The sequence below is a fragment of the Chionomys nivalis genome, chromosome 20 (genome assembly GCF_950005125.1).
Source record: "Chionomys nivalis chromosome 20, mChiNiv1.1, whole genome shotgun sequence".
NCBI classification, from domain to species: Eukaryota; Metazoa; Chordata; class Mammalia; order Rodentia; family Cricetidae; genus Chionomys; species Chionomys nivalis.
Genome location: NC_080105.1, coordinates 45,832,465 through 45,859,897, shown reverse-complemented (window position 1 = coordinate 45,859,897; position 27,433 = coordinate 45,832,465). Strand labels below are relative to the sequence as shown.

Genomic DNA, 27,433 nt, shown 5'->3' with positions numbered 1-27,433 from the left:
CCTCCTGAGACCTTGTCTTTTAGCAAAGGGAAGTCACAGACGCTGTGACAGAGCCAGAGGCCTCTCAGCTCTTCTCTGTGTATCTCTGACCCACAGGGGTTAGATAGTCAGCTAGGGTCTGGTCTATGTGCCTGGTGTCTGCCCATCTCTGGCCCCTTTCCTGAGGAATGCAGGCTCTGTTAGGCCTGCCTAAGGCTCCTGCTGGGTGCGTCCATCCCACTTCTCATTTCCTCCATTTGCAATCACTATTTATTTATCTTTGGATGCTTAAGGAAACAGAGCCTGCCACAGGGATTGACCAGGGAATCTCGTGAGGGAAAGCTAAGAAAGAAAACTAGTGTCTGCCGCCGTCAGGCCAGGGAGAGAAGCTGCTTCCTCGCAAAGGAGGTGGGAGATGGTTCCTGGACCACAGTGGCAGAAAAGGCACCAGGCACCCCAGCAGATCCAAAGTGTGGTCACCCGGCTGACGCTGGCGGGGAGCAGTTCTGCCCCAGCCCTGAAGCTGGCCTGCTACCTAGCGACGAAAAGGTCGTCGTTTGTGGGGAAACCGAGGGGGCAGCCCCCGGGTCCTCTTGCTCCAGCCTTCATTTCAGTTGGCATTCAGTACATCTGTCGCCAGCTGCCGGCTGTTGCTGTTGTTGCTTTTTGAGGCAGTGTCCACGGGCACTTCATTGCCCTCCCTGTTGTCAAGGTCAGATCCTACCCACGACTGGACCGAATCGCTCCTTCTCATGCCACAGTGCGCATTCATAGACAACGAGACAAGCAGGACCCAATAGATTCCACTCTCCTAGGTGATGTGCGCTGTGAAAACGTCAAACAGCTAACAAAAGGCATCGCCGCCGGGCCTCGAAACCTAGACTGGGATGTCCTGACTCGGTCGCCCAATTATAGATCCGATCCGTGGGCCTTCTCTTATTTTCCCTCTTTTCCTTTAGCATTTCCCAACCCCAAACACACACACACATACACACCACACCACACAAGCGTGTGTGCACTAACAGGAGGCTAACTCAGTGTCTGCCTTACCCTTTGACCTCTCCTTGGCCTAATGACATGCACCTCCTGCTGGGCAAGGTCACTGCTCACAGGGTAAGGTCTAAGGCCTCCTTGTCTCAGGCTTGTGTCCTCCTGCTGTGACCTCAATCGAAATTTGGGGGTGGGAACAGTACTGTGAAAGTCAACTTTAGACTGGCCCGTCGTGTCAGAGGCCAAGAAAAACCTTAGATCCTGAGCAAAGCTCAACCCCGAACACGAAGCTCCAGACGCCCCAGGCCAAGCCTGAATGAACTTCAGCAGAAGTCCTATGCACAAGGGTGTAGGCAGATGAGAGGGTTTGTGAAAGTGATGATTGCCTTAGAGGTCTGAGCTGGGTTGTGGAAAGAAAGGGTCCTGGCCAGTAGAAAGAGTCGAGATGGAAAAATAGTTTTGGTGCAGGGAGAATGGGAGTGGGTGGCTCTTCAAGCTGGCTTCTAGGCTTGCACTTGAAGGAGGGCAGCTGCCTCGCTGAGCATCGGGCGGCGCTAGGGCCTCGCAGAGTGATGAGGCGGTGAGGGAGGCGGGCAGGGGCTGGCGGCTGAAGCGCGGCGCCGAGCTGCCCCCATCCATGGCACGGAGTTGCGGCGGCGGCAACAGCAGTAGGAGCCAGGCGCAATCCGCTAGGTCTCAGCGGCGCGAGGAGCGAGCCGGCGACGCGCGGGGACCAGGCTCCCATCGGCTCCCAGCGCTGCGCTGAGACTCAGGCCGCTCCGCCGGGGGCCACCCGAGCTGCGCTGTCAGTGGCGCCCGCGTCCCGCCGGGCCCCGGTGCTCGCAAGCCATGCCCCCGGGGCGACGCAGCGGGGACCCCGAGCCTTGCCTCCGCCCAGGGCCCCCCGCCCCGCCCTCGGGCTCCCGGGGCTCCCGCTGAGCACGCCTCCCGCACGCCCGGGTCCCTCCGGCCGGCGCGCCGTCCAGCCCCTGCGCTGTAGGTCCCCGCGGGGCGATGGGTTGATGGGCGCCGGGGGACGCAGGATGCCGGTGCCGCCCGTGCGCCTGCTGCTACTGCCGCTGCTGCTGTGTCTTCTGCTCCTGGCTCCCGGAACTCGGGGTGCGCCTGGCTGCCCGGTCCCCATCCGCGGCTGCAAGTGCTCTGGGGAGCGGCCCAAGGGACTAAGTGGTGGCGCCCACAACCCGGCTCGAAGGAGGGTGGTGTGCGGCGGCGGGGACCTCCCCGAACCTCCGGACCCCGGCCTTCTGCCAAATGGCACCATCACCCTGTGAGTACCCTACCCTGTGCTGGGTCAGGACAACGAGTGGGACCTAAAAGCAGGGAGGGGGGCGATCTTGCCACTTGAAGAGACTGGGTAAAGTCTGAATCCGGGCATCAGTCAGGAAACTTGAAGTAGGGGTAGGTTCGGAGCTTTGGGAATCAGGTTGTGCCCCAAAGAGAGAGGCACCGCGGAAGTCCGCTCACCTGCACAGGTGAAGTGCGAGTGGACGCTGGAGGGACATCCGTGTTGCTTGTCCTAAGTGAGCTATCACTAGCATTGCAGCCTTAAGGGACCCTGAGCTGGGTGGGAGTGAGTGGGAAGGCTGATTGATCGGGGCCAGGGACCCCCTAGGTGGCAGTGGTTCTTATTGAGGCTTCAGAACCCGCACGAGGAAGACCCTCCTAGACTCAGCTGCCGAGCCTGGACTCTTAACTGGGATAACTGAGTCTGCGGTGCCCCGCCCCGGGCCTGCGGAGCGCTGCTCCAAGCCGGGCTTCATTGGGCAGGAGGAGCGTGAGTCCGCTAAGCCTATCCTTGGAATGCTGGAACTTCTGGTCTGAATGACCCTCACCCCCCCTCGTCCCAATTACCTCCTGGGCTCTCTCCCACTGAGCATTTGGGAAGTGAACTGGGTTGAGCAACGGGTCCCCACCTATTCCTTTACTCCCCCTGGAAATAATACAGGCCTTGATTGTTTATCGATTGATTTAATTGCTCAAAGATTTGGTAGAAAAACCTAGCCGAAAGAGACACGTGCCTCCGGGCCTCCTTCCACGGTTCTCCTTTCATCTGGGACTCGATTCAGCCCTTGCTTTACGAGCCACTAGTGCCTGCTCCTTAACTTAGTCTCAAGTTCCAGCAACCGCACGAGGAGAGCCTCCCGCACCCCAGCGGTTTCCTGTGCCGGCCATGTGCTCCAGGCTCCACGCACGACGTGGAGTTGAGGGTCGCGCCCTAGCGGTGGCTCCTTACTTTCCTGTTCAAGATCCAGCCTAAAACCCGTCTCCCTTTCCCTGTCATCCTGACCCTGGAGGCACCCGTTTCTCCAACCACCCCTCGCCCAAAGCTGAGGCTGGCTTCATCTATTCCGATTGTCCCCAGAACAATACAGTAAGTCCTCTGGTGGGTTCAGAGGCTGCCGGCTTCCTGGCAGGACACAACTGGTCAGCTTGTGATGTTAGCCAGCTGGCCTGCATTTTCTCCAGCTGGGGTGTGTGCATGCACACGCCTGTGCGCCTTGAGTGGAGGCGGTGTTCTTTCCCTCTCCCGCTTCGATGCGAGTTCTGGGGGGAATGGCCGTGGCTGCTCAGGCTTTCACAGCAGGTCCCAGTGTCCAATAATGCTTAAGGGTCCTAGAAGGCTTGGGCACGGCCAGCCTACTTAATTCAGGAGGGGGAAAGTTTTTTTGCTGTGAGAACTAGCTGGGCTGATGTTTGTGATGTTTGTGTCACACAGCTGCACGGCGATGGTTCAGCTGGGGGTGGAGGTGATCTGTGTAATCGCACATGCTCCCAAGCCTCTGCACACTCACATGTGTGGGAGCTGTCTCTTGTACGTCTGTTGGCGGGGATTAGGGAGTCCTAACATGGTCAAGGCAGAAGGAAGGGAGGGGAAAAAATAGAAAAGTGGTTTTGCAGTACATCTTAGAATGATTTGGCAACTAATGCTTTCCAGCCATGGCTAATTCCCATCGACGCCACTCAAAGGAGGGAGACCAATTCTTGGTGAGAATGTATCAGGGCAAAGCAGCAGCAGACACAACTGACTTTGCTGCCCCAGCCTCCAACCCTTCCTTAAGGAATCGCTCCCCTCCCCTCTCAGGCCATGCACCTAGCTGCCTTCCAATACCTTCCAAAGAGACTGGTCTCCCACCTGGTGGGACAATGCAAAGAACAGAACAGGGAAGCCTGCTCATCCATCAGTCTGGACCGGGATGGAATCTAAATCTCCTCCCTCCAGATGTTTTTCTTAGCTTTCCACTTTTATGATCCTGATGGTCCCCCACCCTGGCCAGCAGCCTCTGAGTGCACCCCATGGGTGGTGCCAAGAGTATGGAAACCCCCTTTCTAAGTGAGGAGTCATGCTAGGTATAGAGGATGGTGACTTCCAAACCTTCCTGAGCTACATAGGGGAGACCCTGTCTCAAGCAAAACAGAACATTCATTTCACCCTCTCTAACTCCTCTCTGTTCTTTTTTCCACACAGATCCCCCCCCCTTTTTTTTTCAGCTTGTCACAGGGGCAGGACTTGAGCCAGCTGTTTTTGCATTGTGGCGGTATCCTCCCTCTCAGACATTTGCTACATTCCCGCTGAGGACCTTGTTCTCCCCTCCAGGATGGGTCCCCAGCTTCCAGTCATAGGAACCCTCGAGATAGGAGCCTGTCAGACACTTAGGGCTAGGACTCCGAAGTGCCAGATAAGGTCCCTGTCTGCTGGGGCGTGGGGGCGGGCCTGGGCTTGAACAGTCCTGTTTACCTCGTTGAAAAATCCTTCAAAAATCCTTCCTCTGCGCTGTTATCTCAACCCCTGCCTTCTGTTTTTGTAGACGGCAGGTCCCCTCTCCTCCACCCTCTGCTTTGTTTCCCCCATGGTGGACTTTCATTCGCAGTTTTCCAGGAAAGCCGAGCTTTCCTTCCTGCTCCGCTTCTCACCCCACCCCCCAGCCTCACAGCCCGGTCTGCTGGGCAGCTGCGGGTACAAATGTCCAGAACGGGGAGCCTTTATGAACCTTCTCTCTAAGGGGAAAGGTCCCAGGGTAGGTGGCTTGCGGTGGGGAGGAATCTGCTATGAGTGGAGACCTCTCCAGCCTGGGCAGTGGCTGAAGGCCTGCTTTCTGGTCCTTGGCTCTGAGAGTTAGACCTAGAATAGATAACAGCAGACCGCAGTCTCCCCAGGAGGACCCCAGAGGACACAAGCCAATGCCATAAATTCCTACTTCATCTGCACTGAAAAGGGTCTTAGAGACCAACAAGCCCGGGGCCTACATCTCAAGGCTTTGTAGCTGATGCTGGAGAGATTAGAGGGATCGCTAGGTGGATCAGTTCGGATTAACTAGTAGAGTCTCAATGTTTCTACCAGATGAGGGTCTTGCTAGTTGGGATCCGGTGGGCACAAACTCTACATTTAAAATTCGTTTTCCCCCCAGCAGGACCAAAGCCCTTTTAACCTGGAAACATGTCAGGCTGGGTGAGGAGGGGGCAGGCACGGGATAAGTCCTTGGTCATTTCCCCCAGAATAGCAACCTGCTCAGCCTACCCCAGAGGCTCCAGTAAAGGGTAGAACGGGCTCTCTGCACAGATGCGCCCAACACTAGCTGGGCGCTCATGCTGGGAGTCTGATGGTCCTGGGTAGGGAGAGGTAGGGGGAAGCCCCTGATGGATGGACCCTGTCCATGCTCCTGCCTCAGGGAGGCGACTCTTGTGTAAAGATCTCCCTTGGGGCTCTCAGCTCTGGCCTGGGATTCAGGCAATGCAACCACCAGGATCTAGTTAAGAGATTGTGGGGTAAAGTGTGCCAACCACCAAGCACACTGCCTGAGGGCAGTGGAAAGATGCTGGCTAGAGGGGCGGGGCCCAGCCAGCCTCCCCACCCCCTTCTCCTCTACCCTCTTTCCCCATATGGTTCTCATAAGGTCTGGGCTCCGAGACAGCGGCCAGAGGAAGTGGCTGTGTACAGAGAGCTTTTGTGAGCAGGGGAGGGGGAGGGGGAGAGTGGAGAGAAAGAAGGAAAAAAAGAGGGACGAGGCCAGAGATGAGGAGGTGAGGGAGGTTTGAGTCTAGCACTCTCCCAAGCCCTCCGGGGTGAAGCTCTTATTCTCACCTCATGAACCTCTGGACCCCTTTGGCCATCCCAAGTGAGGAGCCAGGAGGAAACCCAGGTCATCCCTGACTCCTCCCATCCACCTTCAGGAGGGGCTGTAAGTAACCAGCCCAGGTGCCAGACATTGTGACTGCCCCTGCTCTGTGGCCTTAAGAACCCCTATCCTTCAGACTCCTGGTGCCAGATATTAAGGTGCAATGCCTGGTCCTGTTTCAGGGGAGCCCTGTGAGGAGAGCAGAACCCCCAGGGCTTGCATTGCATTATTTACTGCCCTGAAGAGATGGAGATCCCTTAGGCTGGGTCCCAAAGATATACATATACTTCAGCCCCAAATGGTACCAGGATGTGTTTAGGGAAGTCACTAGAATGGGTCACCTGCCTGGATTAACCATGATGTGCTCATGGACTCTCTGAACCCTAAGGTCCCAAGCTGCTGGCTCTTGTGGAATTGGTGAAGGGCATGACAACCTCATTGGTGGTGGTTCTGAGAATCTACCCCCAAAGTGCAGGCAAACTAGTCTAATATGAACCTGCTGTAGGTTGACGCTTACATTTGAGGTCATCTTTTTAAGACGAGAGACCGTTTGTAAATGTGTCCCACACGTGTGCCATTGGGCTAAGGTCCTCGTCTGTTTCTTCTAAGTTCATCCAGGTCCTTTTATTCAGTTTAGCCCCTATCTGCTTCCTCACCAAAGCCCAGAGAGGGTAGGGGAGCTCCCCATTGTCACACAGCTTGCCCAGAAGCGGGAACTCTCCCATCACCCCTTAGGGAGGAGGCCGCACAGGGAGGAGAGGGGAAAAATCGAGAAGGGAAATGGCCCTGAGCTGAGGGACCATCAGGAAGGGCCGCTGAGAGGGGCTGTTTATTTTCATTGCCCCAGCCTGGCTGCTCCGTTCTATTTAGGGCTCAGATACTGACAGGACGGAGTCGCCTCCTCCCCTTCCTCCCTCCTCTGAGGGGCCCCCATCCTTCCCAAACTCCAGAACATTCCTTTGCTTTCAGGACCGGACCACGGAGGGGGAGGGAGGGGAAGGGCGAGGTGGGGAGAGAAGCTGGATTGAGCGGACATTGAGGTCCTACTCCCCCAGCCCTGGGGGTCAGGGGAGACAGAATAATGGGTGCACAGCAGGGTATGCAAGATGGATGGGTCCAGGTGAGGACAAGCTATGGGGTGACATGAGGAGGGAGTTGTAGCCGGAATAGTGGAGCCAGACATCTCCCAGCTGGAAAGGAAAGGGGAGGAATGGGCGCCCCCCTTCCCCCAGCCCTCACTGCTACCAGGGCTCCTGCCTCGCTGGAGATTGTGTGGGGAGGCCCAAACCCGTGCTTCAAGACTGGAAGGAACGCCAGCCCCAGGGTGGGAAAGGCTGATAAGGGCTGAGGTCCCCCGTGCAGAACTCTGCCCTCCCCAGCTCACAAAGCCCTCCTCCACCAACCACATCTAGACCCCTAGGGCTTCTGACTCCCTGTCGACTCTGCAGGTGACCTCAGAACAACTGGGGACAGAGGGAGGAACTGTGAGGCTTCCCAGGCCTCTCTGGGAGGCTTCCTGCTCTCTCAAGACCCCAGGTAGCGTGACCCAGAGCACAGGGCACTAGAGTTTGAATGATTGAAGGGGCTCTAAAAAATACCTCTCCCTTTCTATACTGTCCCTGTTGAGACAGAAAAAGTAGAAAGAAGGTAATTTTTAAAAGAATGTTTGTTTTATTCTATTTATTTATTTAGAGACAGGAGCTCACTATGTAATACTGGCTGGCATAGCCTTGGTTGGCTGAAACTGACTGTACAGACCAGGGTGGCCTTGAACTCACAGAGATCTGCCTGCCTCTGCCTCTGCCTCTCTGGCACTGAGATTAAAGGTGTATGCTATCACACCCAGTGGAAATGTTTTGTCACTGCCAAAAACTACCCTAGTAGCTGGATGTGGTGTGCCACACTTGTAACACCAACACCCAGGAGGCTGAGGTGGGAAGATTGCCATTTCAAGGCCAGCCTGGTCTACGGGGAGACCTCGTCTAAAAACAAAACAAAACAAACAAAAACCTCCAAGCAGAGAGCTGGAGAGCTGGTTAGAGGTGAAGAGCACTTGCTGTTCTTGCAGTTGTTGAGTTGGTTTCCAAGACCCACACCCTGCAGCTTGCAAACACCTATAACTTCCACTAATAGCAGGGGGATAACACACTCTCCTCTGGCTTCCAAGGGTATCAGGCCTGGTGCATAGACCAGGTTGGCCTCTAACTCCCTCTGACTCCAGAGTGCGGGGTTTAAATACGTATATCTTTAAAAACAAAACAAAAAACAAAATAACAACGAAAAATCTCATATTAAACTGGAACAAGAGAAAAGCCAGATAAGGAGCCCCGACTACGAGAGTCAGAGTCTCCCACCTGGCCAGCATCTTCAGCCCACTCCCACTTGGGGATGGACAGCTGCACACCACGCTGGTCCAAGGACAGGCAGGCAGACTGGGCATGCCTGGAGTCAGGTGTCATCTATCCACTCCTTATCTCTCTTCATTGGGGAAAGGGGCTCGCTCCTCCTAGTAATGGGTTAACCAATACAAGTGAGCTAGGAGACCACTGAGCAAAATACCTCACAGAGCATGTAAAGACACCCTGGTCCAGGAAGTGTAAAACTTTTGGTCTCTAAATCGACTCTCCAGGTCTCCCATCACCTTTCCTGAACCATCTACCAACAGTGTGCTGCATCTATGGATGGGGGAGCAGTGGCTCCATGTAGCTGGGGGAAAGGTTGAATGTTCTGTCCTAGAGATCGGGTGGGGTAGCATAGTGGGATAGGAATGGCAGGGAGAAAGAAACCACCTTTGACTTGGGACAGCTGGCTCTGCATTGAACTCCTTCCCACTGGGCATTCCCTTCCTGGGAGCTCTGCTTACTCCCTATTAACTCAGCCAATGTCTACTCTCATCAAATCCCCTGAAGGAGGTGAGAGACACACGCTCTTTGTCCTGGGGACCTTATAGCCTTGGAGACTGAGAGGATTCAGCTGTACAGAACTGGGCAGATCTGGGCTCCAAATTAACACTAGGGAGGAAAGAATGAGGGACTAACCTATGTGTAAGTATGAACACTTGATCAGCCAGTGTGCTGCTGCTCCCGCTGAGACAGGATGATCAAGAACAGCCTGGGTGGCACGGTGAGACCCTGTCTCAGAAATCAATGAAAAGTAATAGCAAATTAATCCTTTGTGATTGATGTATTGACTGACTCTTCGAGTATCAAACACAAGACCTTTTATACTCCCAGCTCTGTTTACATTTTTTGTGTGTGTGTGTGTGGGGGGGTGTTTCAAGACAGGGTTTCTCTGTAGCTTTGGTGCCTGTCCTGGAACTAGCTCTTGTAGACTAGGCTGACCTCGAACTCACAAAGATCTGCCTGCCTCTGCCTCCCGAGTGCTAGGATTAAAGGCGCACGCCACCACTGCCGGCTTCTGTTTACATTTTGAAGAAGAACTTTCTATCTCCACGAATTTGGATCTCACTGTTAGGATTTTATATCATGGCAGTTGTCGGTAGTCCTTAAGATAGATCGAAAATCCCCCCCTTTTTCTCTCCCCCACTTCTCCACTTTCCCATCCCCCTCTCTATCCCCTGTAGAAAATCTTGGTGTGGGGAGTTACAGCAGACACTGTTTCTTGTGTTCCAGTTCTGAGACCACAAAATCCCCGCCAAGTCTCCCTCATCACCTTCCACAAACACCTGAAGCACTTTGCGGTCTCTGCCTGTAGATTCAATTCTAGAGCACAAAACCGTCCCTTTCCCATCTAAGCCCAAACACCTTGGTTTTGCCCACTTCTTCCCAAGCCGCATGCCGTTGTAGCAATAGAGGAAGGAGACAAGACCTCCAAGACAAGTTAGAGGGAAACCAATAAGCACGAGTCAGGATGAGACGTGAGACAGCGGCTCTTTGGTCTTGGCCTTGACCCATGACTGTCTTCGGCTCGCTCTGTGTCTAGGTTAGGGTTAAAGGTAGTGTCTGGACAGGGCTCAGACTGGAAAAAGAAGATCCACCTGAAGTCATTCGGGACTGCCTGGACAGGCTTCCGGCCAAGCAAAGCAGTGGTAAAGCAACTCAGGAGCAGGCAGTGCACCGTACATGTCCTGGAGAGAGAGAGAAAGGAAGTCATGGAAGGGCTGTATCCTTCATCCTTTAAAAAATAATCTAACTTTATTTTATGTGCACTGGTGTGAAGGCGCCAGATCCCCTGGAACTGCAGTTTCAGACAGTAGTGAGCCGCCGTGTGGGTGCTGGGAATTGAACCTAGGGTCCTCTGGGAGAGCAGCCAGTGCTCCCAACGACTGAACCATCTCTCCACCCCTGTGACTATAGCCTTCATTACACGCAAGACTTATTACTCATTGATAAAGGTTGACATATGATAGTCATGCAAGTAAGACATTTGTTAACTTCAAATCCATAGCATTGATTCACTCATTCATTCATTTATTCATGCTGGGGAATCAAACGCAGGGCCCTCCCTGTACATACTGGGCAAGTGCTTTATCACTGAGTCACACACCCAGCACAGTGTTTGTGTTCTAGAGGCACTGGTTATTTTTTAGGTTCCAGGCACTATAATTAGGCTCTGGAAATACCCAGAAGCAACTGAGCTCCATCCTATGGAACCATCTGGGAGTGCTGGTTTGGCCTGGATGGGGCAGTGTAGCTTATCTACAGACAGGCAGACCAGACAACCTCCCTCCCCATCACTGCTCAGCTCGCAATGGTGCCAGGACTTTCCCCACACTCTACCAAGCCGGCAAGGGCCTAAACCACTGACGCTCTGGCCTCTAGGGAGTGTGGGTCCTCACTATCCTGTCTGTTGGAGCTAAGAGGGGAGGCTGACCCATACACTGACTTTCTCGGGCACGTGAGAACCTTTTGGTGCCAGCACATGTTGGTTCCACGCCCCGTAGAGCAGGACCCACATGAGTCCCTTAGGGTCACTTTTGATGTGGGAGTGGTATCTGGTAAGTTCCTGTGGCTACCCAGAGGCCACACGGGCTCTCTGGGATGCCAGCCACTCGCTCTACTGGCCTTCTCATTGGCCCGTGTCTCTCTTCACTCTCCTCCCTAAAATTGGACCCTCCGACCCAGAGAGGGTTCTGGAATGGCCTTGGTGTACCCCATATTTGGCCAGATTTCAACCTCCAGAGTAGAGAAAGAAGAGGGGACCCCAGGGACTGTCCCTCCTTCCCACTGAAAGTATGAACTGAGGGCAGGCAGAGTGGGTGGGGCCAGAAGTTAAAGATGCTTAGCCAGGTCTCAACGGGGCCTGTAGGGTTAGTGCGGTTGGAAGGGCTTCGCCAGACAGGCTCCCCGCAAGGCAGCAGTGTGAGAGACGTATAGCCCTATAGCCCGAGGAGCCATCCGACTGCGGAGTTTATGGAGAGCCCACGCCGGCACTGTGTCTGGAACAGCTGGATGGAGCTGTGGGGGCTATAGCTCCCTCCTCCACCCTGGGGCTGCTTCCCGGTTTTCTTCCCACGACACAGTCAACAATGGTGGGAACATTTTTCTTTCCATTGGACGGAGCTCGGCGTTTTTGTCTTCTGTGCTCATCCACCCCACTCTCAGCTATGCCGCTTCCAGTTTTTCACCTGCTGGTAACATCTCTAGAACTGAGAGTGTTATAGCATGCACAAGACCAACCCTGGGTTCTGTCCCCCGCACAAGTAAAAGCTAAATTCCTAGGTCCACACACTTGAGGGAGAAAAAAAAAGAAAAAAAAAAAAACCCGCAGACACTCTCTGGATGATGCAGGTTTAAAGTCAAATTCCTTGGCCCACTCAGGGTAGCTAAAGAAAAAAAAAAACCAAAAAAACAATTCTGGGTATTTGGGGGCTCAAACCGTATAGCCCTCTGCTGGAGTCTGTCAAAAGCGGCCACTGCCTCCCAGAGGGGCCCATCAGAAAAGGGCCTTTGTGTGTGTGGAGACCAGGATCTCCACTTCTCTACTTTAACGTTCCACTCAACATGTGAGTTTTAAGCTTTAGGAGATGGCATTTGTGGTGGTCAGGCCGGAATCTGGATTGCAGCTGTCCCCAGCACAGAGGCAGATGGAGAAGGGGACCGGCTGCAGGAGGCCTCTGCGGAATAGGTCGGGACATGGTCGGGAGCTGGCAAGGCTAAGAGATGTGTTGTTTGATTCTGGACTTCCTCACGGACTGGTCCCCATTTCTTTCTTTCTTTCTTTTTTTTTTTTTTTTTTTTTTTTTTTTTTTTTTTTTTTTTTTTTTTTTTTTTTTTTGTGATGCTCCTGAACCCTTCAATGTTAGTCATGCCCATTTAGAGTGCGGCTGCTCTGAACTGAGTGTGCTGGTGGAGTACAATACAAATTACAAAGCTTTGTTATACACAAAGAAATAAAATAGTTGATAATGTAGATAGATCACATATCGAAATGGAAAGGGAAAGGGTCTGGGTATGTTGGGTTAAATCAGATCCTATTAATCAGTTTTAAGCTTTTAAAATGTGGCTGATAGAAAATTTAAAATTATACATGTGGTTCACATTGTATTTCAATGGGCCGGCTCTAAGTTACAGGTTGGGGATAAATGAGAGTGATTAGGACTGATGGCTGAAGGGCCTGGAAATGTGGGGACCCCATTACTGCTTATGAACCCCTCTGAACAGGATCCCTACCTGGAGACTCATATGCTCATTTTGGAAATTTGAGAGTATGATTTTTAAAATTTTTTATTTGTTTTAGAATTCTGATTTCAATTCAGTTATCTTCCTATATGTATTTATGTATGAATTTTTATATATGTGTGTGAATTTATATATATAATATATTATATATAAATTTTATATATAAATGTTTATTATATGTATGTGAATTTATATACCTATATAATTATTTGTTAGCAAGCATTCTCTGCTGCGCGAGGTGTCTCATGCCTATAATCCTAGTATGTGATAAGTAGGTCACAAAGATCACGAGCTCCAAGACAGCTTAGACTATGAAGTAAGATGCTGCCTGTCTCAAAAGAGAAGGAAAAGCAGAGGCTGGGAGGATTCTCAGTGGTTAAGAGCATGAGCCACTCTTCCTGAGGACCAGAGTTCAATTCTTGGCACCATCAAGTGGCTTACAGTGACCTGTAACTCCAACTCCAGGGGATCCAACGCCTCTGACCTGCACACACCCGCGTACGCCTGCTCACACCCACACAACAGATGCACATAAGAATAATAAAATAAGAAAAGAGGAGGAAAGCGAGGCTGACAAGATGGCCCAGAGGGTCAGGGCACTTACCACCACGCCTGGTCCCAGAAGCCCCGTGGCAGAAGGAGAAAGCCGACTCTGCAGGTTGACCTCTGACATGAGCGCTGCCGTGTGTCCCGTGTGCACACACACACACAATACTTTTTTTTTTTTTTTAAGGAGAATGCAAGGAGAGGAGGGAAAAAGACGGAGGGAGAGGAAAAACAGGAAAAGAGGGAGCAAGGCCATTTTGTTAGTCCAGGACTTCCCCTCCATTTATTTATGTGGGTGTGGAGGTCAGAGGACAACTTGCAGGAGCCATCCTCTCCTGCCTCTCTGTTGATCATGGGGTCAAACTCGGGTCATCCGGCTTGGCAGCCTCTAGCCACTGAGCCATCTTACTAGCCCCTAGTGTAGGAATAAGATTTTTTTTTTTTTTTTTAAGATTTATGTACTTACTTATTTTGAGATAGTTTTACTCAAGTAGCCCTGGATGGCTTGGAATTCATAGAGATTCACCTGCCTCTGTCTCCCAAGTGCTGGGATTAAAGGTATATAAACACTACCATACCTGAACTAAAGACTTACCTTAAAAAAACAAACAAAAACACTGTGCCTTTTGCCTTTTTTAAGATAAAAAAATATACTTTATGGCTTTGCCTACATGTATGTATATGTACCATGTGGGTGCCTATTGCCACAGAGGCCAGATCCCTTGGAACTGGAGTCTTGAATGGCTGGGTGCTGGGAACCAAACCCAGGTCCACTGCAAAAGCAGAAAGTGCTCTTAACTACTGAGCCATCTTGCTAGCCCAAGATCGATCTATATCTATCTATCTATCTATCTGTCTGTCTGTCTGTCTGTCTGTCTGTCTGTCTATCTATCTATCTATCTATCTTCCTACCTACCTATCTATCTGGGTGGAAGCATCACTCCAGCCCCTGGCATCCATATACCCAGAGTCTGGAATGTTCCAGTGGAAGTTCCATCCCAAGCCCCCTCCCCTGGGTGTTGCCTCAGTCCAGACTCCGCCCCCTGAGAAAGTCCATCAAACTATGACCCCTCCCCAGAGATGCTCAAGACCACTCCCACAGGGTATTTAAACTGCCCCCCAGAGGACAAACACATGATTCTCCAGTCTTCCTTTCCTGCCTCCTCCCTGGGGGGCTGGAAAGCCATTTGGGAATATTTGTATGCATTAAACCTGGGCTTTTTCTAATTTGGTTTGATTTGGTCTAATTTGGATTATTGTGTCGGTGGAGAGGCTTATTGGGGTGCTGAAACTTTTCACTATCTGTCTAACCATCCATCCATCCATCTTGAGAAAGTGCCCCACTATGTATCCCTTCAATGACCTGAGGCCTCAAACTCACAGAGCTCCGCCTGCCTCTGCCCACCCCCCCCCTCTCTCTCTCTCTCTCTCTCTCTCTCTCTCTCTCTCTCTCTCTCTCTCTCTCTCTCTCTCTCTCTCGTGCTGGGATGAAAGGCGTGCACCACCATACTGGCTAGTGTAGGAATTTTAATGTCAGTGTTCTTCCAAGTGGAATCCTCAAACCTCAGACATTCCCCAGAACTCAGACCTGTTTCCTACTTCAAGGCAACATCCATTTTCCAAGCTTGAGCCCTAATGTTCTCTGTGGCTTCTCCATTTGAGCAGGAGCCCTGAGCTAGCATCCTTATCCATCAAACAAGAAAAGGGGAGTTTGCTAAAAGGCTTCTTCATTTTTACAATGTCTGAGGTGCTTTTTGGTTTTCATTTTGTTTTTGCTATGTGTATTAAGATTGAATTCAGGGTTTCATACACATTAAGTACATGCTCTATGTTCTTCCTCTGAGCTGTAGCTCAGTTCTGCTGTGATGTGCTTTTTTTCTTTTTTCTTTTCTTTCTTTCTTTTTGGCTTTGTTGTTGTTGTTGTTGTTGTTGTTGTTTTTGAGATAGTTTACGCTGTAGTGGAAGCTGTCCTTTAGTTCCTGAGCTTTCTCTCTCAGTTTCCTGGGAGCTAGTGCTTTTTGGAATATCAATATGATGTGCGTGTGTGTGTGTGTGTGTGTGTGTGTGTGTGTGTAGCATTTTAGAAACTTAGTAATTTCCCCTAAGTCATTCTTCTGCTGGCAAACATCCCCCTTGTCACCCTTGGAAAGACTAGTAGACTGTACTGAAAGTTGGGAGCGCTCTATCTGGAGGGAGAAGGAAGAGATGAGGTGTTTACCCCTTTCCATTGATCTAGAGACTGCCCCTCCCGTCTTGCCTCCATCCTCGCCAGTGTAGGGCCTGGGCTGTGGCCCAGTGGTGGAGCATTTACCTAGAATTCCAAAGGCCCTGGGCAGTCGGGACCTGGGGGTCCTTCAGTGCCTCCTTGGGTCACTCCCTCCCTGTCGCCCTCCCATGAGACTTGGCGGGTGGTGGAGCTCTTTGACAGCTCTTACATTTGGTTCCTGGCCCCTTTCCTCTGTATACTGTAGAACACAGAGGCTGCCTGCTCCAGAGACGTCGTCATAAGGTTTGGACTTGGGTCCTTCCAGTGGGTTTTCCACTAGTAAGAGCAGAACAAAGAAGGGGGAAACCCTTTGCTTCAGCCCAGGGCTGCCAGGAGTTTGGGTTGAGAGGCCTCATTAAGACGTTCTAATAAGCAATTAACTGGAGAGTTGAGCCCTTCGGCTGGTCTGGAACTCCGTCCTCCCAATAAGAAGTCTGGGAGAGAAAGGCCAAGTGGGCAGGCAAAGCTGAGACTGGGCCTCTCCCCCAGAACATAAACAGTAAATAAACAAAATGTCAGAGTAGGCATTGCAAAGGGAGGCCTAGCCTTCTGTCAGACCCAGGGCTCCGTCAGTCTTTCTACAGGTTGGGGAGGCAAGGATACTGTGAATATAGCCTTGGATTGTCACTCTCAACTGGAGATCTTGATGGCCCAGCGTGGTCACCTTCCTGTAGAGTCCTTGGCTCCAGGGAGAGTGTTGGAAAGTCTTCTCCCACCAGGGCTCCCCCCACCCTTGCTTCCTTTCCTTCTGTGTTTTGTTTTTGTTGGTTTGTTTGTTTGTTTGAGCCCAGGCTGGCCTCAAACTTATTATGTAGCTGAGGATGACCTCACACTCTTGCTCTTTTTGCCTCTACTTCCCAAGCACTGGGATTAAAGGAGCATGCCTCCATGCAGGCCTCCAGGGCTCCTCTTCTATGCCTGACCCAGATGAGGTCAGTCTTCCCCATCACTCTGCTCTGGACTTTGGATTGAGGGAGGCAGGGCCTCTGCAAGGACAGAGCCGTGGGGGGCACGGCAGAGGCTCAGTGGGGGTCGACACTGATGCTCCAAAGTGGAAACCGGCCATCAGAGCTTAACATCCACCGAGCCCCATCTCCACTCAGATCCAATCTACGGGTCCTTCACTGTGTGTTTGGCTGAAATCCACAACTTGAGGCTCTCTCTATGGCTAGACTGCTCCTCAGCGTCTCCCCACAACCTCCTAGAGTGGCAGGTGGGGTGCCTGCTGTAGAATTGCTGATGGTGGCATCTTGGGAACCTGGGTCCCACTCCGTCTGCATTTTGCACTGGCTAGCATCTAACAGGGCGGATCTGTGTTCTTCCCCTCTCTTCAGGCTCTTGAGCAACAACAAGATTACCGGGCTCCGAAACGGATCCTTCTTGGGACTATACATGCTGGAGAAGTTGTAAGTACTCAGAAGTGTGGGGGGCAGGGTGGGGTGGCAGTGGGTGGGGTATGATGGCAAAGGGTGGGGGTGTCACTCTGGGAAGGAGGAGGGACTTGGGTTGTCAAGTGAGGCTAGAACCTGCAGAACTAGGTCCAGTATAGGACTGGATAGCGGGTAGAGCCTGCTAGTCTGGAAGAGGGGGGCAAGCGGCTTTTCAGTAGGGGCTGCCTGGTGAGCTAGGCAAAGTAGGGACTCTTCACTGTTCTAGGCAGAGGTGGGGCCAAGGGAACCTCATTAATGTTCTTTAATGAGCAATTAGCTGAGTGAGCCCCTTAGCCAGCCTCCTCCGCCCAGCTGGGGGCCCAACGGGAAATGGCTGAGGGAGACTTTATGTGACTGAGCCCTCTTTCCTCATCCCAGGAAAACAAATCAACAAACAAAGCCTGGAGGGGGGCAGAGTCCTAGACTGAGGGTGGGAGATCAGTCATTTCTGACTTGCTGCGTTTAAGTATCTCTTTCCTGAAGGTCCTCATCCCCTGCTGTTGGCCCCTGGGGCAATTTGGGGGACAGAGTTGCTAAGCAGGAGGACACAGTGAGGACACAGAAGGGCTCAACTATGTTAGAGGGCTTGGGGAAGGAGAGAGAAAGCCTGGTTAGGACGCCTGACTCAGGGACTCTACTAAGGCACTTAACCTGCCAGATGAGGGCATCAACCCACTGCCATGCTTCCAGAACCCAGCCTGTGCCGTCACTATGGGCTCTTGTCCTGGGCTCTCTTCTCTCCTGGGGACTGATTCTTGCTTTCTTTTCTACCCATCCCCACCTATGCCACCTCTAATCTCCCCCTCCGGGGTACCCCTAATTCGCGCAATAGGACTTTTGACCCCCTCTTGTGCCATCTTCTTCCCAACCCTTGGATCAGTGTGATGGAAAATATAAATGAAAAAGGTGTGAGTTCAGTATGGTGGAGATCACAGATGTCTCTGTCCATGTGACCATAAAGGAGTTCGGGGGACGTCTTTCAGACATGTTCAGAGGAGGCACCATCGAGACTAGAGAGTTCAAGGGCAGCAGAGATGAGATGCCCACTTGACCATGTTCAGCTTTCTTACAAGACATCCTCCTCCTCCCTCCACCCACTTCCCATGGACTCTCCAGAGCTCCGTAAAACTGTCTTAGTAACGTACACCCAAAATACCCAGCACAGGGGAGGTGGAGGCAGGAGGATCAGAAGTTCCAGCTCTCTGGGGATACATACTGAGTTCAAGGCCAATGTCGGATATACTCAACTCTGTCTCAAAAAAGGAAGTTTAAAAAAAAATGCCATTAGGAAGGTTGAGAACTACTGTTCTAGAAAATTGTGATGTTGGGTTCCATCACTTCAAGAGAGACAAGGCAAATGACTACAGAGTAGGTAGAGAACAGGGGTATGAAATGGTGTGTGTGTGTGTGTGTGTGTGTGTAGATTGAAGTGACCAATAATTGCTGCTAAGTGTGGGGTACCCATTGTCAAACTAGGGAGGGGACAGAGATGAGGCTAGTCATGGATTTAACATCCTGTACTCCTGGGATCTGGGTGGTGTCTGCAGTGTTGCCTGGGGAGATCAGAACTTCAGTGAAGTGGAGGAAGGGCCTTTGGGGCAAAGGACTGTGCTGTGCACAGCCGGGTAGGGAGGGCACCTCGCAGGTCTGGGGACCTCAGTCTTCCTAGCCTGCTGATCACTGGTTGCTGATAAGATGAGTGTGTATTCTCAGAAATCAGGTCTACATGATTGTGGAGACTATCAAGCCTGAACCTAGGGCAGCCTGGGAAGTCAGACAGGAAAAGATGCTGCTATCTTGGGACAGAATTTCCTCTCCACAGTTTTTTTTTTCCTCCTCCTGAGCCTTCCTCTGATTACAGGATATTCAACTGCATTGTTGAAGCTAGCTCCTTAAGGTCTATTCCCACACCTGCAGAATACCTCTGCAGAAGCTAACGAGTGAGTGGCTTGTGGGCTGATTTGATTGGGAGTCTCAGTGTGTGGCCCAGGATAGCCTTGAAATGCTGAGTTCAAATCATTCTCCCCATAAGTAGCTGGGCCTACAAGTATATGCCATGACGCCCAGATGGATGAACGTATGACTAACCATTATGCTGGGGTAGAGAGAGGGTCCAGAAGTAACGTAAGTCCGGTGTCCCATTCCTGGAGATGGTAAGTCATTGGGTCAGCTAGGGCCTGGGAATTTTATCCAGCAGGAAGGCAGTTCTCATGCTCATCTGAGGTTGGGAGCCAGCATACCCGATGACCCCTAGACTGTGGGCCTATTCATCGTGGCTGTGACACTGTAGCCTGGTGTGTAGTCGGTGCCCAGGAAACACTGATCTCTCTGTCCAGTGGTACTCGGATGTCTAGGCATGGGCAGCCGAGGCCCTGTCAGTTCCATATCCCACAGTCTGTAGACAGTAGGTCCTCTGGGAGGGTTGGGATCTGATCTGGTAACTGCAGTGGTAAGGCCATGGAGTATGCCCTCCTGCTCCCCCCGCCCAGAGCTCTTCAGGTCCTTGCTAATGGATGAAAGGATAGCATGTGTATGTCTGTCTGTCTCTGTGTGTCTGTGTGTGTCTCAATGTGTCAGTGACTTTGCTGGTCACGAGTGGGCAATAGATATGCACATCACCTGCTTGGGAATTCAGGGCCCTGACTGAGGGAAGGAGGGAAGGGGCACAAACAGGTGGACAGAGCTGTCTGTGTTAATGTGAGGTGGAAGGGCAGGGGAAGGGAAGCAGAATGGATGGAGAGGTGGCTATGTTGAAGAGGACCTTAGCGGTGAATCTAGGGGGACCCATCTCCACCAGCTGGGTGTGATGCATCAGAAACCCTGTCTGCCACAGGTGTACAGAAGGGCCCAGACATGCCTACGGCCAATCAGCCTGGCCACGCCTGGTTGGGACCCAAAGGAAAGACATTTGGGGCAGCGTAGGTGGGTGGAGAAACTGACAGAAGCAGGAGCCAGGGCCAGGCGTGGTAGCTGGACATGGAGGAACACTTGTAATCCCAGCACTGGGGAGGCAGAGGCAGGCAGATCTCTGTGAGTTCGAGACCAGCCTGGTCTACAAGAGCTAGTTCCAGGACAGGCTCCAAAACCACAGAGAAACCCTGTCTCGAAAAACCAAAAAAAAAAAAAAAAAAAAAAAAAAAAAAAAGAATTTACTGTGTGGACCTGGCTATCCAGGGCTACAGAGCTGTAAACCAGACCCCATCAAATCAAACAGAAACGAAACATGGCCTTACTCTGGTATAAAGAGGCCTAGGATCAAATCCCACTCCTTTCATTTGTTTCTGGATGCTTCCACACACCTTGCATGTGGAGAATGGGGTTAGGAATTCTTCTCTGAGGAGTCATTATGGGATGGATGAGTTCCTCTACAGAGCATTTCAGAGCATAGGCTTTCTCCATAGAGACGTCTCCCTTCTGAAGACATCTATGAAAGTGTTAGCCTGGCCTCCTGTTATGTGTACCTGTCCAGCCTTCTCAGTCTGAAGCACGATTAATAAAAACTCAGAGAAACTGGGGTTCAACCTGAAGGTGAGAAAAGCAAAATAGCCAGCCACTGGCTCTTACCTCGACCACAGTCTGGAATGGCGATCCTGCCTTCAGAAATCTCAGAATGAGACTGTGTGTGTGAGCTGTCTCCTCCTGTCTTTCAATCCTCTCTAGGGCTGGGATTAAAGGTCTGCACCACTGGGATTAAAGGCATGCACCGCCCGGTTTCTATGGCAAACTAGTGTGGCTACTGGGATTAAATATGTGTGTTACCACTGCCTGGTCTGTAAGGCTGACCTCTTTTACTCTCTGATCTTCAGGCAAACTTTATTTATTAAAATACAGATGAAGTGCCACTACTTCAGTCTTACTCAGGCAGTTTTGTACTCGAAATGTAATGTCTTTTGTCTTAATTTTTTACATTTATGCTAAGGTATATGTATTAAGGTCAGAGGACATCTTACTGGACTCTACCTTTTTTTTTTTTTTCCACCACATAGATTTTGAGGACAAAATACAATTTGGCAAGCTCAATGACAAGTACCCTCTCCTGCAGAGACACTTTGCAGGCCCTGGTTTCTTTCTTTGAGAGCTCAGAACTCCACCTGTGCCTCACTTTGCCCTCTGGAGGGCTGAGATGATGGATCCAATCAGCTGTGGGTCACCAGGCCCCCCTTCTGTCATTGTTTGTGGTGCTGGTGATGGGACTTGGGGCTCAGTGCATGCTAGCACCCTAGACAAGCAGTGTACCACAGAGCCACCCCCGCCCCCACATGGAGGGCTCGTTCCTCGCTCGGGTGCCTTGTATGCTTGTCCTGATTCCCCATAGATCACATGCGACGAGGAACAGGTCGGTAGGAAATTCTTCAGGCCCTATGAGATGCCTCCACGCCCACCCACGAGACCACTGTACAGACATCCCCCAGAAGAGGTCAAGGAAGAGGGACTTAGGACGCATTGGGGTGTGAGGTGCCGCGTGGGTATGGGCCCTCCGTAGCTTGCCTGTAGCTGGAGCAAAGGGCCCAAGGAGGGGAGCTCGCTCAGCCTGGGATGATTTGTCATTGCCTAATGAGATTAATGAGCCCTGGGGGCTGGTATGCAGCGGGTGCTGGGGCACTCATTAGAAGCAGATGCTCATGGGAATGGGCTGCTCACTGGCCAGGTGGTTTCTATTAATCTGTGGGCGGGGCCAAGGGTGAGGCCCAGGCCTCTGTCTCTCCTTTCCCACTAACGCTGGGGAGGAATGACACTTAGAAGCTGTCCGGGACTCCAGTAGAGCTGAAGCCCTGGGGGGGTGGCTCACAAGTTCGGGAACAGTCCTCTTGTCTGCCCAGGTCAGCAAAAGTGCCTGGCACAGTGTATGTGCTCAATAAATATCTGTAGAGTGATGTGGGCCAGAAGTCCTGGGAGGTGGGAAGGTGAGAATATGGGACCATAATGGATTGCCTTGGCCACAGGACCCTTTCTTTTCTTCCTGCAGCAGCCTCTATACCTGCAGGGGTGTTCTGGCCAGTTTTGCAGCCAGGCTTCACTTTCTAGCTGAGCTCTGGAAACCTTGCAGGGCTGAGGACAAGTCGCTGTGTGGCCAGCAAGCCTATAATTTGGTTTTCAGACCTACAAGCAGGGAGGTCTTGTGGGGGTGAGGAGGAGCCAATTCCGTGCAACCCTGCTCTTCCTGGATGTGTGTGAGCGCACACCCACACGGTCACGTCAGCTCACACTCTCAACAGCTCGAACACGATGTAATTTATGTCACCCATTTAAAGTACACAAGCCGATGGGCTTTGATATAGTTCAGAAAATTGTGTGATGGTCACGCTAATCTAATTTTAGAACATTTTCATCATCCACAAAAGAAACCCTGAATCATTAGCTGTCACTCCCCAGTCCTCTGCCAGGCCTAAGCAACCACTAATCTGCTTCCTCACCTTATGGATTTGCCTGTTATGAGCATCTCATATAAATAGAATTATAGAACATGTAATCTTTTATAACTAGATTCTTTCAGACAGTGAAACATCTTCTAGGTTCATCTGTGCTTTAACATGTATCAGCACTTTATTCCTCTTTGTGGGCAAATAATAGCTAGCGCATTGACCAAAAATACTATATTTCAAATCTTTTATTTATGTGTACTTTGATGAATATTTAGATACTTTTCTCTTTTAGGCTACTATGATTGAATTCTTTTGGGAACCTTCACCTAGTGGACATTTTGTTTTGTCTTGCTTTTGCTTCTGCTTGTTTCTGTTTTGTTTTGTTTTTCGAGACAGGGTTTCTCTGTAGTTTTTGGAGCCTGACCTGGGACTAGCTCTTGTAGCTCAGGCTATCCTTGAACTCACAGAGATCCGCCTGCCTCTGTTCCCCAAGTGCTGGGATTTAAGGCATGCTTGTTTCTTCGAGACAGGTTCTGGCTCTATAGCCTAGGCTGGCTTCAAACTCCTGTCCTCCTTCAGCCTCCTCAGGGCGTCACCACCACAGCCAACCTTGGTCTTCTTTTCCTGCTGAATTCCTGCCTTCAGGTTCTGGAGACTCTGTTTCCCTAAGATGGGCGGGCACAAGGCGTGACTGTCCTAGGAAGTCTCCACCTACTTCTGCCCTCAGGAGTCCTCTCCTCCAGGCTGACATCCACAGTCAGAGAAGGGTGTACTTAGAACATGGCGAGGTTGGGCCAAAGGCAATGGGGATGTGGATACGCCATCAACACAGTGCCTCTTTCTCAGGTAAAGCAGAAGGGAGTGAGAGAATCCATATTCTAGAAACAGCGTTGTGACCTTAGACAGGTTAACTTTCGTTTGTGATCTAATTAATGGAGAATCAGTTTAGATTAATCTGGAACAAGGGTCCTTTTCTTTCCTTTCCTTTTCTTTTTCAATAGGGTCTCACTATGTAGACCAGGCTAGCCTTAAACTCACTTGTCTGAATGTCCTGAGTGCCAGGATTAAAGGCACGTACCACGGTATCTTCAGTGGTCCGTCTGTGTCGCGTCCCCCTCCCCCGCATTGTGGAATGGAACGCCAGGCCTTGCACACATGAGGCAAGTGCTCTTCCACTAAAGCCCCAACCCCAGGTCTTTGAAGCTAGGGTTCTTAGCCTGGATTCCACAGCCTACCGTGACCGTGTGTCCAATGTTAGGTGTAGAACATTCTTCTGGGGCGGGAGTTCAGCCTCCATCAGCTTTTCCCAGGAATGTGCTAAACAGGAAGGGTTCGAAACAGTCAGTTGACAAAAGCCTTGGATTTCTAAAATCTGCTGGTCCTAGGGTGGCATTTCCTCCTGTCCCTGGGGACGTGCAGCCCTGATCCACTTCCCTTATTCAGGGGCCAGGAGACGTGGACTGTTCAGGATTCAGTCCTGGAAACAGCCCTTGGCCTGTGCCCCCAAGTCCTGGTATCCCAGGGCTGGCCCACCCCCTAGAAAACTCACTTCAGGAGACTATCTTGGTCACCCCCGGGCCCCGCTTGAGGGAGGAATGCCTGTCCCTGTGGAGGCTGCCCTGTAGGGAAGGCCTAGAGTGGCTCAGCCGCAGGAAACAGGCAGAGAGAGGGGCTGGGGCCCCAGGGCTGCCTTGCTCCCATCTGCAGAGCATCAGTGGGGCAGGCGGGTGGGGTTCACGAAGTGGGGGGCGGGGAGGAAATGAGAATAAACACAAGTGAGCAAAGAGGGAAGGGGCGGGGGGCTGCCGCCTCGGCCCCTTGGCAGCCCATGAAGGGAAATGACACAATAAGGAATGTGTTTCCCTCTGCCCGCCCCTGCGCGTGGGGGTGGGAGGCAGAGCCCTGAGAATGGCCAGACCCCGGCCGAGGCCAGGGGGCACAGGCTGGATCAACAGAGGAGGGTGGGATGAGAGGGTGGAGCCTGATGCCAAAAAGGGGGGGGATACACAGGAAGGGCAGTCCTGGGCAGGGGGACCTAACTCTGTCCCCTTGATGTGGCATGCAGGGAATCTAGGGCTAGGCCAGGCCCTTCCACGTTCTCTGTGTGGACCCAGCACTGGGACACCTTCCCGGAATGCTAGCTTTCTCTGGGAAGGTGAGACCCGATGCTGGGTTTCCCTTCTTCCTTAAGGGGACTCACCATCATCTGAGTCTGGAGCTGAGATACAGCCTGGTTAAATAAAAATTACATCACTGCCTCTTGTCTCTGTTTCTTTCCCCAGCAGGGACTGCACAAACAGGCCCCCTGGTGGGATAGGACAGCACCTCCCTGTCCTGGACACCTATTTCCCAGCACAGTTAACCCTCTTCTGTCCGTAATTCAGAGCCGTCTCCAAGGCCTCGCCTATCTTTGAAACTGGCTGGGATGGTAGCATGTTGGACACCAGTTTGACCCCGTATACCTTTGTTAAAGTTGTCTTCTTCCCCCAGGAGTGGCCCGCCTTCGCTCCATGCTTCCTCCCCTGAGCTCTTTTAGGTAGGAGCAGACAAGATGACTCGGTGTTCTACATCGAGTTCTACATAGCCTAGTTCTGATCTCTGTCGGTTTACAAAAGATTGGGTTTGATAGAGCCTTGGGTAAGTGGGTCAAGATCTGTAGCCTTCCCTGGCTATGCACAGCATAGAGGATAATTCAGAAGATGATGGGCTGGTTTGACCCCTAGAGCAGAAAGCTGTATGGTAGGTATTGGGCTGGGCCAATAAATAGGCAGCAGCATGTCTCCATGGTTGGATGGGGAACTGTAGCCTCTGGGGAAGGGAGGAAGGGCCAAGAGTTGAACTCCAACCTCAGTAGTGTTTGAGCCACTGAACTGGGGGGTCAGAGACTCACTAGTGGGTATACTTCTCCATGTGGAGTGAAATGGCTCCCAGGAGCCATGGTCCATTCTGCTGTGACCTGTTCAGCCTGGAGGAAGCTTCCTTGCCACCACCTGACAGCGGTGAGAAGGTCAGATATCTTCTTAGGGAAGCACTTTGGTTGCACTGGTTTTATTGGCCCTGGGCCTCATCTGTACCCATGATTGGCAACCTTAGCTTGAACCTGTGCAAGGGCACAGTGCATTCTGGTCCGCCAACCTCCCTGCCTCACAGGCTCCACAGAGAGAGATCTGTAGGAATACAGTCACTGTAAAATTCCCCTGATGGTTCGGTTCTGCAGTTTTCAAAGACTTCCCTGAACAGCCCTGTAAGGACCTAGAGTGGCCCCGGTGAAGGAATGCGGGAAATCTAGGTTCCTCACTCCTAGCGGGAAGCTTTCTCTACTTCTTGCCCCTGTTTTACCATCTAAAGTCCTTCCTATCACATCTCTTGCTTCCTGTAGATAAGCTGTCATAAGACATAGCTCTTGTCCCAGAGAGAGTAAGAGGTAGTTCGTTCTGAGCCACAGGTGAGTGACCATGCCTAGGGATGGATTCAGCCTGCTCCAAATTACACGCTCCACCATGGGGGAGGCGGCATCAACTTTATAGTCCCAGAACAAAGAAATCCATCCATCTATGCGTTTACCAAATTAGAGACAAGAGTAGGTAGGCATTACAGGAGAGTGGAGGAATTGGCTGTTCTGGGTCTCCCATGCTGTCTGATGACATTCTTAGCTTTGGGGCTGGTTATCTGCTAAGTCACAAAGGTCTTAGCTGATAGTCAAGAGGACGCTGGGCTGGATACAAAGGTAGGGGCTAAGTGGCTAGGAAGGGAACTAAAGATAGCCCAAGATAATTGTGGCTTCCCTTTCGGAGCACAACTCTTCATCACCGGTAGGCAAGTGAATCATGAGTTGGTCCGCAGAATTTTCAACCCAGATTTGTTCTTTTTTGCGGGACTTCAGCTTGCAGACATTTCTCTGACCCATTCTCCTTACTGGTGGCCAGACAAGCTACAGAGACCTGTCGGGTGGGTATATGTAGGAAAGCCAACTTAGAAGGAAGTCAAGCGCCACAAAAAGCCAGTCCCGTGGTGACAGGATGTCCCACCCGAGGGGCAGGGTAGCCCTGGGACAGAAGTGTGAAGGCCTCTCCACTGCTTCCCACAGGGACCTGAGGAACAATATCATCAGCACTGTGCAGCCTGGAGCCTTCCTAGGTCTGGGGGAGCTGAAACGCTTGTGAGTGGCTTGTCCTGCCCACCCCACTGCTAGCCCTCTCTTTATTCACCCCCTCCCACAAATATCCCAGATGAGCCACTACCCCTAGGACCCACCCTTCCCTGTCCCTTCTCAGACACCAAGCCTCTATCCAGTACATTGGCTGGGTGTTTCCAGCTTGCTATGGCATTAGGCCCAAGCCTACTGCCCACATAATCTCCGGCTGAATGTCTCCCGTAGAAGAGAAGTGAATCTCCATCCTGTTGTTTAGTGGACTTGTTGATATTCTCTCTCTCTCGCTCTCTCTCTCTCTCTCTCTAGAGATCTCTCCAACAACCGGATTGGCTGTCTCACCTCTGAGACATTCCATGGCCTCCCCAGACTTCTGAGACTGTGAGTGATAGATAGGTCTTTGAGAGAGGGAGAAAGAGAAGGGGGGAGGGGGAGGGGAGGGTTTGGGAGGGAAGAAGACCCTTCTGGTGCCTGCATTTTCTCCTTCCAGCTCTCTACTTTCCTGGCCCAGGGAGACCCTAAGATCTCACCTCACTCTTCCCTGCCCTCTGCAGAAACATATCTGGGAATATTTTCTCCAGTCTGCAGCCTGGGGTCTTTGATGAGCTGCCAGCCCTTAAGGTTGTGTGAGTATCTCCCCCTGTACAGGAACAGTCCCCTGGTCCCTTCCTCTGCCCAGGAGAGAGGTACCTGAACCCAGGGGACTCTGAAGCCCAGACCTTAACCCTCCCTTCAGGCCTAAAGAAATCCCCAGGGGCTGGAAAGATGGCTCAGAGGTTAAGAGCACTGACTGCTCTTCCAAAGGTCCTGAGTTCAATTCCCAGCAACCACATGGTGGCTCACAACCATCTGTAATGAGGTCTGGTGCCCTCTTCTGACCTGCAGGCGTACACACAGACAGAATATTGTATACATAATAAATAAATTAAAAAA

The 27,433-nt window shown here is 51.7% G+C and overlaps 1 protein-coding gene across 1 annotated transcript in view; it reads left to right on the top strand.

The window, feature by feature from the left end:
- The first annotated feature begins 1,595 nt into the window (after positions 1–1,595).
- Adgra2 (adhesion G protein-coupled receptor A2) overlaps positions 1,596–27,433 on the top strand; it is a 38,745-nt gene continuing 12,907 nt past the window's right edge. Inside the window, exons 1-5 of the mRNA XM_057752569.1 lie at positions 1,596–2,257; positions 16,892–16,963; positions 26,438–26,509; positions 26,810–26,881; positions 27,055–27,126. Coding sequence (XP_057608552.1) covers positions 1,992–2,257; positions 16,892–16,963; positions 26,438–26,509; positions 26,810–26,881; positions 27,055–27,126 — 554 coding nt within the window. The 5' untranslated portion in view covers positions 1,596–1,991. The remainder of the gene's footprint in view (positions 2,258–16,891; positions 16,964–26,437; positions 26,510–26,809; positions 26,882–27,054; positions 27,127–27,433) is intronic.